General features: G+C 37.4%; 1 protein-coding gene and 1 long non-coding RNA gene across 16 annotated transcripts in view; one reads left to right on the forward strand and one right to left on the reverse strand.

Moving 5' to 3' along the window:
* The window catches only part of MYO3A (myosin IIIA), a gene marked incomplete at its 3' end in the record, with an annotated part of 121,909 nt that overhangs the window by 35,863 nt on the left and 70,605 nt on the right, over positions 1-15,441 (forward strand). For 12 of the 15 annotated variants that reach the window (XR_014580551.1, XM_083826224.1, XM_083826225.1 and 9 more), the window contains 5 exons: positions 8,890-8,949; positions 12,400-12,476; positions 13,733-13,878; positions 14,577-14,642; positions 15,236-15,391. Coding sequence is in view for 14 of the 15 variants with exons in the window: in XM_083826224.1 (XP_083682350.1) it covers positions 8,890-8,949; positions 12,400-12,476; positions 13,733-13,878; positions 14,577-14,642; positions 15,236-15,391 (505 nt within the window). Of the gene's footprint in view, positions 1-8,889; positions 8,950-12,399; positions 12,477-13,732; positions 13,883-14,576; positions 14,643-15,235; positions 15,392-15,441 lie in introns of those variants that run through there. The other 3 variants (XM_083826223.1, XM_083826228.1, XM_083826221.1) reach the window with 2 other exon arrangements.
* LOC310895233 lies at positions 1,285-7,996 on the reverse strand. Its single transcript, XR_014580552.1, has 2 exons — positions 6,049-7,996; positions 1,285-4,834 (listed from the first exon to the last, which is right to left on the reverse strand). It is a non-coding gene; the product is annotated as an uncharacterized lncRNA (long non-coding RNA).

Consider the following 15,441-nt stretch of genomic DNA (forward strand, 5'->3'; position numbering starts at 1 on the left):
AGACATTATTTAAAAGGCTCTGCTCAAGTCTGCTAGATCTTAAATGATTCTTGAATGCTGTCATCTGGTTTCACCACCAGAAGGCAAGAAGCGGTGACACAGGTAAATGATGCTACCAGCTATTTCTCAGACATACCACAGTGGTTTGCCTTAAAAAGTTTGACTGTTGTTTTATTTAAGGGGATTATGTAATTTTTCAGTGCTTCTTATTATGAACTGTTATTCTATGGTAGCACACTGTCTTCTAATGATTAAATTTAATTTATAGGTCACTACTTCATAGCACAGCAACCCGTTGTAAATGTCATGATTCCATTCAGAAGATGGAAAATTTTCGTTTTCCTTTACCCTCCTATCTTGTTAATGAGATTTATTTAATTGATACATAACAATTGTTTAAACTAACCATGGGATTTTAACTTCCGTTAGTCTAGTGTCTTCCCGCTAGTAGATTGTATTTGTACAACCCTCCTACTTCACACACAAAAACTCCACAACTATTAGGGTTACTAATTCTGAAAATGTATGTATTTATGTTCATTTTTTTTATTACTCAGATAAAATTTTCAGTTGCAAAGCCTCCAGATCTCATAAATTATTTGCCATACAGTTACTAGTATTTTCTGATTGTCTGGAAATTTAATGTGAGGCAAAATCAATATTTTTGCCCACAGGTTTTTAATGTGTCACAAATGCTATTTTTTAAGGTGCTGAAGGCAATTAGAGCTGTGGAGGATCAATGCTTTTGAAAATTAAATCACTTATGCAGATGTCAAAATGTACAAGCTTTAGGGGTGAGGACCTCAGTTCTTTGTCAGTTACTGCAATCTACTGCTAAGGCTGTAATTAAAAAATAATTTTAAAATCTTGTGGGAAAAGAATTGTGATGCCAAAGCATAGATGAGAATGTGTGCAATAAACATGCATACGTGCACACACATTTACGTGGGTTGAATAAGGGCCAGTAGTCCTTCTAAAGGAGTATAGGAAATGCACCCTAATTTAGAAATAAATAGAAACTTTCTCAAGCCTTTTTTTTTCCCTAAAGCCAATCTGAAGCCAATAATGAGTATTTTCAAATGGGGAAAACTTATGCAGTCTTCACAAAACCATCAGGGAAGACCATTCACCCTTCAGGCTGATGTTTAAGGTATTCAGCTGGGATTTGGGAGGTTTGTGTCTTCTACTTAAGAGGATTTAAAACCACATTAATCAGATTTCAAGAGTATTTTTTAGCAAGGAATGTGATTTGATTAAAATCTCTCACGTTGACACAGCTACAGACTGTTGCATGTAAGTGTTTATTAGATCAGGGACTGAAACTCGTTGCCTTTTTTTTTTTTTTTTTTATACACAAAATAAGCCTGTGAATCTACAGGCTACAAATGATATAGATGCATGGACACAATCTCTTTCTTTCTTTCTCAGTAGGTACTCAGTGGAAACAACATTTTTATTTTAGGTTGAACCAACTATTACATAGGGCCAAACAAAGAAACACAAAACAGCAACACAAATAATCACACAGCCCTTTCTAGCATGCCTGCAGCTTTTCCATTGTGTAGAGGGAAATGATGACAGTGGATTAGGGGCTCCTTTAACCAGGAAAGACTTGACAGAGGAAGTGAGCCCTTCCCAAGATAGTTCTGGCTGCACTGTTCTCCTACATGCTGGTTGATGATGAGATGATCCTGAAGAACCCTTTGCTCTCCTCCCTTGATACTCTTTATGCTGGTCTGTATTTACACAGGTGCATAAAACCCATATCTGAAAAACCGGCCTGTGAAGCCCTATGGAGCACAATACCAAAAAGGATGTTCTCCATCTGTATGTGTTGAGTGGTCATATTGAACTTGTGTTGCTGTGTCACTTTTTCATTCTGAAGTACTATTAGGAGCTTCTAAAAGTCACAAGTGAAAAACAAACAAACAAAAAAAACAGTTAACTTTCAATGAATTGTCAACTTTGAGAATGACTTTTCTTTTCTTTGTTCTTTTTGTACTCACTGAACTTCAGTTATGAAATGTACCACCACGGTGAGTCCTTTCTTGCACAGCAGTACTGACTTTTTAGAAGCTTTATTTTGTGACACAATTTATACACATTGCCTTATGGTTGTTGTGTTATAGGCATTTATGTATACTGTGACCGTGGTTTCTGAATACTGCACAGTCTGCAATAGATGACCTTCACAGTGCTATACAAGGAGTTAGATTACTATAATTTCCAGCTACAGACTGAGGATCCGAAACCCTGAGAGACTGAGTTGCTTGATGTAATACAGAAAGTCTATGGAAAAGCTCTCCCAAAATCTTAACAGTCTTAACAACAAACTTAAAACAGTCTTAGCCATTTGTTAGCCTTTCATAGGCATATTGATAGTTAATGAGATTAGAAAGACTTTAAAAGAATACCATGGCATTGCCTCACCCAGGTTGTTTTGAAGAGTGAAATTTTTGCTTTCGCTCAAAGTTCTGCTGCAATATTGCTTAATCTGTATAGAACTCACCCCAGTATTATATTATTCTCACGTCTCCGAAACACCTTAATCCCAGCTGAGGAATTAATGATCAAAACAAAGTAAGTGGGTTTATAGTATCTCTGTACCAATGCTTCTGGAGATAAATTGCTTATCAAGGAGCTAGCAGATAGATGTTTTAGTTTAAATTGTCCAAGCTAGAAGTTTGGAATACTGTTACCAGGGAAGCATCTTCTCCCCTCGCTTCCATCCAGTGTGATAACTTAGATCAGCAGAGATAAACAAAATCATTCTTTTTGACTACAGATAATGAGAAGTACCCAAGGGGATCAACACTACAGTTTCAGTCCCTGAATTCATTAGACTTCTAGATACATTACAAAATTTGTATTTTCCTCTGTGAGAGAAGGTTGACTGAACGCAATTTAACTACCTGAACATCTGTGGGAATTAGCTGCTTAGCTGTTATGGAGGAAAACCTTTGGGGAAGGATGTTGCACCTGAGAATCGCAACAATTATGCTCCCAGTTTCCCTCTGCTGTGTCAAAACAAATAATAAATAGCTGAACTTTTTTCAAGTGTAACTGCTATGTTTTCAGTATAGGATAGAGACTTCACAGAAAAATACACATTTGCATAAAAATAAATGTCCTGCAGCACTCTGAAGGATGAAAGCTATATAATATTAAATAAAAAGAGTTGGAGACAGACAAGGTGTGAAGCAAATCCCCTTTTTATAAATATTCTTAATTATATTCACAGCTGCTCATTAGTTTTCCATGAAGGAAATGTTTTTGTTCTCACTTTTTAGAAGTCCTTTGGATATGTTTCTCAGATTTCTGGTTGCTTGCAGTTGATTCTTTATGTTAAAGAGGCAGTTTTCAAAAAAAAAAAATTTAGCCACTAAAGATGCAGATAAGCACTTAATAATTTTTTAGAAACTTCTATGACATAAATCCAAACGAATTCTGAAAGTCTTGTGACCACTCTATCTGCAGCTTGTAGTGCCTAATGTCTTTCAGTGTCTGACCTTGTTTCATCAGTTTAAAAAGTCACTTGCCTGAAGTTACTTGCATGCATAGCATACCTCATCTGTAATAAAAATTCATATGTTCATCTGCATCTTACAATGTGTGACCAATTTCATAGAGAGCTGAGTGTATAACATCTGCTTATGCTGAAAAATACTTGCTTCTTTGAATAGTCCCTCTCAATTCAACTTCATTTCTTGAAATCAGGATGCTGTGCAGGGCTTTTCATGTATTAAATACAGTTAGTCTAAGACAGAATTCCCATTCCTTTGGAACTTCTGAAATGTCAAAAAATGTGCTGTTCCAAAATGGGAGAAAATAAACTTAGCTGTATTATTATTAGTGTTTAATTTTGCTCTGACAAAGACCAGTTTCATTTTCAAAGATTTGATGTATTTCTTAAATCCCCTGCCCTCCCAGTGAGTCTGGGAGCTTGTAAGTCAGAGAGACTTTCATGCTTATATGTTTTTGAAAGAAGAGGTCACAACTATCAGGAAGCTAGACAGGTTGATGATGTGTGGAGAATCACGTGTGAGGAAAGAACCGTTCTTATCCCAAAAGTTTTGAAACATCTAAGTCATGGGGCGAGTGATTCTTTTAGGTAAAAAGAGGACAGTGTAATGCTGACGGAAAATTCCTCTTCAGCTGTGTTTTTGAGGGTTGACCTTGTAGGCTGAGAGTCTTGAACAAGAGCAGAAGTAGCTTATACTTCTCTGGGACTGCTGAAGCCTGCTGTCACAGACTAGAAGTATCTCAGGATGAGCAGCTGTTGCCTTGGAAATGGCCAGAAAAGAACATATAAATTGTACTCTACCACTTAGATTTTCAGTACCGCTGTTCCTTGCTGAAGACCATGCCTGCCCATGCATCAGATGAAAATTCATACCACGTGTAATTGAAGTTACCACATGTTGAAGTTACTACCGTGAAAGGTCATTGAAAAAGGGGCTGAGAAAGTGGAGAAAAAAAAAAGCCAGAGGTTAAATCTTGTTCTTTGGAATTTAAGCCTATTTCTAACTACAGGAGATCCCATGACTCTCCCAGTTCACCTAGTACTGTCACTGGGAGAAAGGTGATATCAAAAAGGACTGGCACTATCCATTTTCAGTTTCTTAGGCATTTCACTAATGGTATCTAAACATCTCCATTGAAGTCTCTGGCTGAGCAATACATAGGAAGGTTCCAAGTTTGCTATGGATAAAACAGGTTCCAGTGGAAGACATGGAAAGAAGGTAATGCATTCTCACTGCTGCTGGCAGATGGTGGAAAATTACAAAGTGTTCTGCACGCAGTTAATAGAATGACTTCAAGGGTTCCTTTAGTACTGTGGATAAAGAGATCACAATTTGCATAATTAAAACATGTATTGCAACATTAATGGAGCATATTTATAAAGTATATTTATAATGAAGATGTTTTTTGTATTTCAGATACGCTTAGTTTGCATTTTTCTGCTTTTTCTTCAGAAGAAGTTTTGCACTTAAAAGTTGTGTGTGAATATTGTCTTGGCGTTCCAAATGCAGTTTCAGATATCCTCCTGTGCATGTAGCTGACACGATTTTAGCATGGATGTATAGTAGCCTAACAGATTAGCCTAACAGCAGGTTTAACTGGAGTATGACTCATTGGGGAAAAATGGATTAGGAAAGAGAATACTGCATTACTTTTAGACATATTGGAAAGTGACATTACTTTGATTAATACTTGAACTATTTCTTCCGTGTAGTATGAAAACTCAGATAAACACAGGTCAGCTTTTGTGTGAACTATTTCTTCCATGTAGTTTGGAAACTGCAGATAAATGGAGGTCAGCTTTGTGTTTGGAATGTAATAGGGTTGTTATTTTGCTATGGAGAGAATGATCATTCTTCTTTTAAAGCCATTTGAAGTCATCCAAAGTTAAGAGACAAGAAAATCTGAAGTTGACATTTCTGGATGGCCTTCTTACTATTCAAAATTGCAATTCTGTGAATCAGGCCAAATGTAGGACATGGTCTTTTTGGTAGTGTATTTTTAATGAATTAATTTCTGCTTTAAAATCCATACATAATTTCATTTAGGTAATACTAAATGAAGGTATTCAGTTCATTTCATAATTCAGTTTAGTTCATAAATTAAATTTCTTGGTTATTCCCCACCCCAAAAGAATTTTTAGTAATTCTGCCAGCATTCTCTGTGATGATTCAGTAGTGGTATGCTACTGCTTTCTTGCAGATTATGGAATATTGGTACTGCTTTGCTATGATTAGTGATCAGTAACAGTTGGTCACTATAAGTCAGGTTGCATGGGTGTTTTTGTTTTGTTTTGTTGCATGATATTCATGCCTATTCTGATGCAGAAATATAGCCCAAATCTCTAAAATTCATTGACTATATTAAACAGGTTAAGTGTTTTTGAAGTATTGATGAGCCAGCATCTACTGTAATGAAAAACCAAGAATAGTAAAATCAGCATGTCCAAAATATTAGGGCCAATCTCAAAGTAATTAATAAGCCCATGGTAAGATTTCAGCTTAATAGATCTGCTTAATTACTCACCTCTCCTGGTTTACTGATGCACAGAAGAGGTTCCCTTCCTCTGGTCCTGTGGGGAAAGCATCTGAAATCATGGGTCAGAGGTTGGAGAGGGAACCACAGCATTGAGTCTTTCACCATGACACCTCACCAACTCTCACGTTCCCTTGCTGTGACAATGCAGTGGCCTCTCCCTGCCGTTACCATGCTTGGTAGATGTAGTTTGTTGACTGATCACAGATCAGTTTAGCAAGCCTTGTGTGACACGTGGCACTGGAGAGGGACAGAAGGCTTACAGCACTGTACTGCAAATGCTTGCAGTATAGGTTAAGCTGCATGGATTACAAATTGAGAGCCACCTTGTGCTCGACGGATAGATTGAAAAGTCAGTTATGAGTGATCCAAGCTGGAGTACTGGGGCATTTCGGGAAAGGTTGGTTTAATCTCTGCCCTTTTTAATATATTATAATGATTTCCAGCTTTGTATGTCCTGCTGACATTGAAGAGGAGCTCAGCATGACCTTGAGTAGTTTTCCAAACTTTTGTAGATTGCTTGTTCTGGAGTAGTCAGAATACCCTATTGTGTCTCCTTCTTCTTGCCCCGCATTAGCTATAAATGCTGTATGAATCATTCTGCAAAAAATGAAACAATTAATTAAAATAATTTCATTTGAATGTATTCAAAAATAAAAATAAAAATCTTTCTGCCTTTAGCTTACTTTAAGCAATGAGTCATAGCAAGACTTGTATTTGCCTTAGTCATTCTAGCATGCATCCATAATAGAGCTGTCTGCTTCACTGGTTCAGATCAAAAACAGGCTATTATTGTGTTGTCATTTCTGCATACCATATAGCATGACACTCACATGTTACTTTTAAAAAGCATTTACTAGGGGTCTTCTATGAGGGCTCAAAAGGGGAAAAAAAAAAAAAACCTTTGAAGAAAGCTTTCTTCATGAGCAGCTTGTCAAAGTGCTTTGAACCCAATCGAAGTAGTAATTCCAAATTTTTCAAACCAGGGTCAGCAGGGATAAGATGGATTGCATTGACTTGAGCTGTGGAATATTTTCTTTGGTGAATGTTTAATTCTTTGTCAAAGGCTTAGTCTTAAAAAAATTATTTTATGGGCCATGGGTGAATGAAAACCTTTGTGCTGTCCAGTAAAAACAAAAAAGAAATCACGTGGCCAAGTGCTGTACCCAGAATAAGCTGTTCACTTGGTCTTTTATATGTTTTGTGGTTTTTTTCCCTACTAATTCTCATAAAGATGTCACTTTTAAACATTCAAGAAGCTTGACATAGAATGCTGGTGTCAAATGCCAGAGACGCATGAAGCAAAAAAAATAGCACTTTCTGGCCAGCAGAGACTTCTTGGTTTTCTCCAGGGTCACAAAATATACATCTCTTGAGCCCTTTTCTCAGTCAGCCCAGACCATTTTGCATCTGAGGATGTCAAGAAGGGCCATCTGGAAAGTATGCTGCAATGCTCTTTTTTTTTTTTTGAGGTGAGGTAGTTCTAGAATTCATTGAAAGTCTCATTGACTTTTTTCATTTTTACCGTTTTTACCTGAAAGTTGAACCCAGTGACTCAATTTGAACTGACGTATTTTTGTCCTTAGGTGTTTTAAATATTCTGTCACATCAGCATGGGTATTGCTAGTAACCCAGATAATCTTAGCAGGTAAACTATGTCATTCATATAAGGAGAAAATCTCCTTTTTTTTTTTTTTTTTTCCAGTCACAGAGTAAAAATTCCTCTTGGGTCTCAAAAGTGGTAGTCAGTTTGAATCCAAATATATAAGGAAGGCAACATCTAAGAAGGAGGACTTTCCTCACCAGCATACTGCACCAGATTGTGTCTAGCTGCACAAATGCCTAAGGCTCCAGATAAGAGTCGTTCTCCTCACAAAATCCACCCGGCCAATTGTGCATCAGGAAAACAAATGTTCCTGTGCATCTCTTTCAGGAAACCAGCTGAAGCCCTGAAGCATGAGATTTGATTAGAATCATTAGCCTTGTGCTGAATTGAACTGTCAGGAGCATGTGGAGGGCAGCCCGTGGTCACCTGCTCTATCCAGGGCCTTGGAGAAATGGTGCAGTCAGAATTGTACGCTTGGGAAAGCTTGAGTATGCCACCGAACCATCCTGCCCAGCCTCCTGTAATACGAAAGTCCTCATATTTCTTAAAGAAGCTGTATTAAAACTTTTCATTTATAAAAGATTACTTTTGTCACAGATGTAGTAATTGAGATGTAGTTTTTTAGGTCACTGATTGCTGTTTTATCATCTGTATGTACCCTACAATGATTCTGTATGTCATTTAGGATTTTCATTTTGTTCTCTATATACTTAAAAGTGCCTTTTCTTTGTCTTTAATCCATGTGGTGAATTTACTGGGAAAGCCACTGGACTTTGATTTCTTTAGTTCTCTGTGTACATGACCTATATTTTTAAGTTTATATTATACATTCATTGTTTTTTATCCCCCATTTACTTCATGCCTCCTAGTTTTATGTTAAACACCATGGATTTTTCAGCTCCTAAGCAGTTCATGTACATGGTCTTCCTGGATGCTAAGCTTTTGATCTTTCTGGATTTGTAAAGCGCTGTTTGGTTAGCTTTTGGACATGCCCTATTTTAGTTCAAGATCTGCATCTGGAATGTGTGTTTTCCTGAGTGTTTGGGAAAGTCTAGTTTTCCAGTTTCCTTGTCTTCGTAATCTATTTCATCATTAAAACATCACTTGCATTAAGGCAATATATAAGGGTAGGGGATGTGGTGACAAAGGACATGGGAAATGCTGAGGCAGTCAGTGTCATCTTTACCACAGTCTTTACTTGTGAAATTTATCTTTGGAAATTCCAGGTCTCTGCCACCAGTGGGAAAGTCTTGAGCAAGGAAAAACCTGTGGTAGAGGAGGATCAGGTTAGTGAGCATTTAAACAAATTACATATACAGAAGTCCGTGGGGACCTGGTGGGATGGACCCATGAATGCTGAGGGAGCTGGTCAATGACATTGCAAGGCTGCTCTTGATAATCTTTGAAAGGTCTTAGAAATCAGGGAAGGTTCCTGAAGACTGGAAGAAGCTATTGTCACTCCTGTCTTCAAGAAGGGCAAAATGGAGGATTTGGTTCACAGTCCTTTTCAGGAGGGGGGCTGTTTTCACAAAGGGGATGCTTTGTTAGGGGAATGGACACTGAAGGCACAAATGAAAGAGGGTTATGAAAGAAGTAGACAAATGCAGTGAGATACATAGCGTGTAAGCCCTTTGAGGTAGCTTGTGTGTTTTTATGTACAGATGCAGTACCTAGTGTGCAAGAAATGCAGTCTCCCTGCTGTGTGCAAAATGTCAATTTAGCAGAATTTGCTGGGGCTCGCAATTCCCCCATTAACATCAACCAGTACAACGTGCATACTTCTGTCACAGAGCATAATCATAAAACGGTGTTGTACAGCCTCCCAATTTAGATCAGAACAGTGTCTGCTCAGATTGGGTGCAAATATGAGACAAATCCTTCCTAATAATAGGGAGATCATTTCTGCCCTATTTTTTCTTTATTGAACGCTAAGGTCATAAGTAGGTGGCTTTGCTTTCGGTGTTATTCCAATATGCCAGTTTTTGTAATGAAAAGCTTATCTAATACTCATGGTGTAGGTTTGCTAATTTTCATATTTTTAACTAGTAAACTAATGCCTGAAATAAGCACGTAAAGTAAAAAATATACTTTTCCAAATGTTTTCTTTTGCACATTAGAAAAGATACTGTAGTGTGCATTGATACTATTAATGCATTTATTTATTAAGACATTTGTTTTCATAAGATTTACAATATCTCTGTAATAAAATATTGCTTTGTGACGTATTTTTAAATCTCCATAGGAGAATATCTGACTCCTTTTGCAACAAAGCAGTAGTAAAGGAGATGGAGGAGGAGCAAGATGTTATTGTTAGAAAATGTACAAGTTAAAAAAAGCTGGCCAGCTATATGCTTGACTGGTTACTGAAATGCTGGAAGAAATGTTACTAAGTGTAGAATTACATCATCTTTCCCCTATACACAGAAAAAGCCCAAGGAAATATCATTTTTCATAAGACCTACACTCCATAATCTGAAATGCCACTTTTCTGCTAAGAGCAAAAGGATAAAAACAAACAAACAAAGCCCACCAAAAAAAAAAAAAGAGCCTAAAGAAAGTAGTAGTGAACAATTCAAATTCAATCAGCTTTTTACTGAAGTAAAAAAAAAAAAAGGGAGGGGAGGGTTCAGAAAGGAAAAAATCCTTCAGTTTATTTAATAATTACAGTTCAAAGAGAAAATAAATGTGCATAGACAGAGAAGATTGTGCACATTAATGTTCTTTTTATATTTGGCTTCTTATCTCCACAGAAAGTTATGACACTGGAATAATAAAAATTCAGTTAGTGCCTGCCTTCGCCTGCAGATCTAAATCCCAGCTCCTGTTCCAAGACTACAAAAAAAGAGCTTAGCATAGGAGACTCCCACAACATCTAAAAAGAGACAGTAGCCTCCTTTCCCTCTAAAAGCAAGGATCACGTAATGATGTCCTTTTGTATCACTACGATGGTGACAGACCCGTGGTGACGTGTGCTTACTCCTTGCTTTCTGAATGATGTGTTTTGCTGGAGGTTGGGAATAGCCAGGAACTCTGTGAGCCAGAAGCCAGACGTCAGACAGCTCCTCGATGTAGCAAAAACAAAGCCCCTGCTTAGCTGAGCTTGCAGCAGGGTTGATGGACTTTATGCTTAACCTCAGATTTTCCTGCTTTCCTTGGTGCAAACACTGTTTTGGAATTTCTACAGGCATGCACAGAGGAAGAGAATCAAGTTTCTCATGCTTGGAGTAAAATACAGGGAGGCAGCCCCAAAGGCAACAGTTGTGTTTCTCTCAAAGGAATAGGCTGACTTGGAAATCAAGATCTTGCTGCCTTATTTTCAGCCGTTATGTATGTTTCTGTGATAGACAAATGCAGATAATTTTTTGATCAGGGCTGAACACTTCGCTTTAGTGCAAAAAGCAGATCAAGCCCTCTGCAGTTTCTTGACTTCCAACTGAAAACAAAACAAAACAAACAAAAAACAACAATTATAACCAGATATAGGTTTAGTGAGAGTATTTCCACTGGGCCGTTGATGTGAGTTGCGCCCGTTATGAAACAGCCACAGGGTTTTCAGGAAAGTAAAGTCAAGCATATTGAAACCAGAGAATACAACAAGTTAAAACTGGCTAGTGGTGCTCAGTGGAGCTAGTGGAGCTTCACATTTCAGAAGACAAAATGGTACTCACAGAGTGAAACTGAAGCTTTTTGTTTTCTGAACAAGAAAATAAGCTTATGTATGAAGGCAAAATAAATGAGCTTCAATGTCAATCAGAATAAGGTTGGAAAAAGGAGTAGAAAACAGCATCTTTCATCCCATCCTTGGTATTGGCGCTTCAGAATATGATTTTGGTGGACTTCACAGTTGGCTATGACTCATAAACAGTTCAGGCCTTACTAGCTGAAGGGCTGGTTTTCTACACATGTTGTGCTCTCCCCTTTGCACACACTAGAGGTATTTCCAACCCTTACTTCCATACAACTTATATTTAAGGCAGGAAATGGGTGGCAGGCAGATCAGAAGTTCGCTGTAGCCCACTAGAATTTCTAATATTTCAGTGTGTCTTTTAATCTAAAACCGAAAAGAATGTTTTGATTTCAGAATTCACTTTCCAACTCATGGCCTGAAATAGTTAATTCCTTAAACTGCGGCTCATGTTGCAAAGCTGATTTGCAGGCATTTGATGTTGCTTTGAGAATGGGGAGACTTCTGTTTTTGTAAGCATTTTGATGTTTCACCATTTTGTTGTTTCTTCTTTATGGTAGAACAGCTAATAGATGCAGATAAGTATCATTTATAGTGCTTAACCTGAAATATATAAATAATGAAACGGAGGTCTAGTGTCAGTAATGAGCTTTAAAAGTAAAAAAGAAACAGTGGGATGTAGAGGGTTTTTTTTGTTGTTTTTTTTTTAACCTCATGAAATGCTTTACTGCTCTCCTAAAACAGGATACAGAAAAACGGTAATTAGCCAGTCAAAATATATGGAGTCAGATTACTAATGAAACTTTCATTTGGGACTAAAATCTCAGTCCTGCTGAAGTTGCTGGAATCGAAGGATGTGCAGAGCCTGAGCTGAAGTGCTCAGTACCCTTGAGGATTGGGCCTATAGCAGAGAACTGGAAAGATAACATTGAAATTCACCTGCAAAGGAGGTCACAGCATGACAAAACCAGACCAGGATGGTACCATTCAGAAGAACAGTCTTGATGGAAATAGCAGTTGCTCTGATGATAGCTTCCCTTCGTTCTTCCAGGTGTGTCTGCTCAGCTGACCAGCACCCGTCTCCGCCGGAACACCTCCGTGGGCACCCCGTTCTGGATGGCTCCAGAGGTTAGATTCAAGTTTCAAAACATTTTGTCAGTGGTATTCAAGCTGCCACATTCTGCATTTCTGCTCTTTCTCTGTCTTTCTTCCTGAATACTGGACCTTTCAAAGCATATTGCTATTTCTTTTGGTGAAAATGTGTTTTTAAGCTATATTCTTAAATGTTTGCAAGGATTAAGTTAAGAGGGTCTTTATTTTGAAATTAAAAAGTTAAAGTGAGGGAGCAAGAAGTTGAATTGCTTACTAAAATGTTTAAGAGGAAAGAGTACTACCATCGATCCTTTCCAACTTTTCAGACTATGCCAGGCATCTCATCTTCCCTTGGGTGGAAGGAGTCTAGGGTGGTACTGTGATATAACTTATACTTTTAAAATTCTACACCTGGACAGTTTTTAACACATCATATTCATAGTTGACAGCAAGAAATGAAAGACGTTATTTTGAATAAATAAGATGTATTATGCATCTTTGGTGATTTTTCCAGCCTGAAACTGAAAAATATAAATACGCATTTTAAGATGAGGCAGGAAAAAATTTAGTTATTAATAAGCCTATACATTTAGTCTATTTGTGTGCACACAAACACATGTACACACACATACCTATACATCCATTTATAACACATGAAATTACTCTGTCTATATTCATGTATGTTTATAAACATGCTTTATTTATACACATTTGCTTAGGCCTGTAGGTAATTCAGCTGGCATTGTGAATGAACCAAAATGTCTATGAAATTAAATATATTTGCTGTAATATCTGGTAGCAACCACATTCTTGATAAATTGGCTTCATCTTTAAATTGTCTGAATTGGCTGAATAAGAACCCAATGGGAAATAATGAATTCAACTCCTACTTTCCTTCTTGTTTCAATTTATACAAAGGGCAACACAACTCCATTAGTTCTTTTCAGGAATAATCCACAGATAAGAGGTTTATGGTTGCTGAGTTTCCTTTTTCTTCCCTCAGCCATGGGTGCAATTTTCCACCTTCAACTAAATAAGCTAAGGATTTACACCCTTTTGTCAGATCAGGGGACATCTGACCAGATAGCAGCCTGGTGTTCACAAAAGACCTACCTTCTGTAGTTTTAACCTTGCTTTTTCAGCCGCAGGATGTTTTAACTTCCTAAATGTGTGCAGTTCTGTTTATTTCACCCACTATCTCCATCTTGTAAGAGATTCCCTCAGCTGTGGGCATGCTGTTAAATTCAGACATTTGACTGTACAGTGACAGACCAAGTCTTTTCCTCTAACAGGTGATTGCCTGTGAGCAGCAGCTAGATAGCTCCTATGATGCCAGATGTGATGCGTGGTCACTGGGTATTACTGCAATAGAGTTGGGAGATGGGGATCCACCCCTTGCTGATTTGCACCCTATGAGGGCACTCTTCAAAATACCAAGGTAATATCTTGATGTGTTTATTTCTTGCCAGGCTAGGCTGAACTTTCTCCATTAGCAGGTACTTTCTTCAAACTTAGACTATTTAAGTATGTACCATTTCTTTACATTATTTATACTAGGAGAAGGTTAGAAATACTCTGTCCAGATATATTTTCTGAAGACTCAGATTCAACCATGCGCACCCATTGAGAAGTTCAGAGATGATTTGTCTATATTTGAGACAAAGCCAGAAATGAATGAATGATGAATCAGAAATAGTTAATAAAGAGCTACTTTCTTCCAACACCTTGTTCAGCAATCTGATTAATTCAGTCCTTCTGGGAAAACTTAAAATAGATTTTCTTTTAAAAATTCTCTTAAGAAAGTATATTGTTTCAGGCTCGAAAAGAGAAACTTGCCATTATAAGTGAATAGTGATTAATGGTTTGTTATTTACATTTCTGTTTATTGATTAATTGAAAAAATACAATAATTCTTGGCTACGCTTGGTAGATCATCTCCTTGCTATTTCTTCTTCTTAGTTATGTAAAGCAGGAGAACCACCAAGGTATTGTGTCATCTGCCCATGCTCCTTTTACCAGTGGAAATCGATATCTTTTTTTTAGTGGCCTTCTAAAACTCATTACTCAGCCTGCCTTCACACATTGTTGTTGTCAACTGAGTAGCTTATTAACTTATTGTCACACTGACCTTTGCAGGAATCCTCCTCCAACACTACAGCAGCCTGAACTGTGGTCATCCGAATTCAATGACTTCATTAACAAGTGCGTAACAACTGAGGCCACTGTAACTGAATATGGAACGTGTAAATGTCAGGTGTAAAATATCATTGTACTCTCTGTGGAAATGTGTTGCTGCTAATATTTTTCTTACTCTGCTTCCTTAAATTGTAAAAATGAGAAATGTTTTGGGTTGGTGTTCTTTGTAGATATGTAACGGTTTTTATGTTAAGATTTTGCAAATGAATGAGCTCTAGATTAGGTGTCCCAGATTAGCCTGGACACTTGAACATAAGAGTTTTACCTAAGGAGTAATCAACATATGCACTCCTAGGCTGTAACTGTACTTTTACTTTGGCTTTTGAATGAGGCTCCAGGTTTGAAACATGAAATAACATGCTAACACACTTGATACTTCTGCTTTTCTTGTTATTTCTTAATTTAAAGAATATTTAGTTTCAAAAAGGAGTGATTTAACTTCTTAGCCATATCAATTCTGTGAAAACGTAAAGTTTCCAGTATGCAGCTGTTATGATTAAGATGGATGTATTTATTATGTAGGTATGAATGAACTACAGACAGGCACTTCAAAACTTATCAGTGAGCCCTGAATGATGATACGTTTTTTGTCAGCACAGGTGCTTGACTAAAGATTATGAGAAGCGCCCAACAGTATCTAGTCTTTTGCAGCATGATTTTATTAAGCAAATTGAAGGAAAGGAAAACGTGCTACAAAGGCAACTCATGGAATTTATCGATGTTCATCAACAAATGGGAGTCACTGAAAAGGCAAGGTAAAAATAGCTACAAAGTAGAACAGTTGTACAGCCTTTATACTTTCACT

This window comes from Anser anser, assembly GCF_964211835.1.
Source record: "Anser anser genome assembly, chromosome: 2".
In the NCBI taxonomy this organism is placed as follows: Eukaryota; Metazoa; Chordata; class Aves; order Anseriformes; family Anatidae; genus Anser; species Anser anser.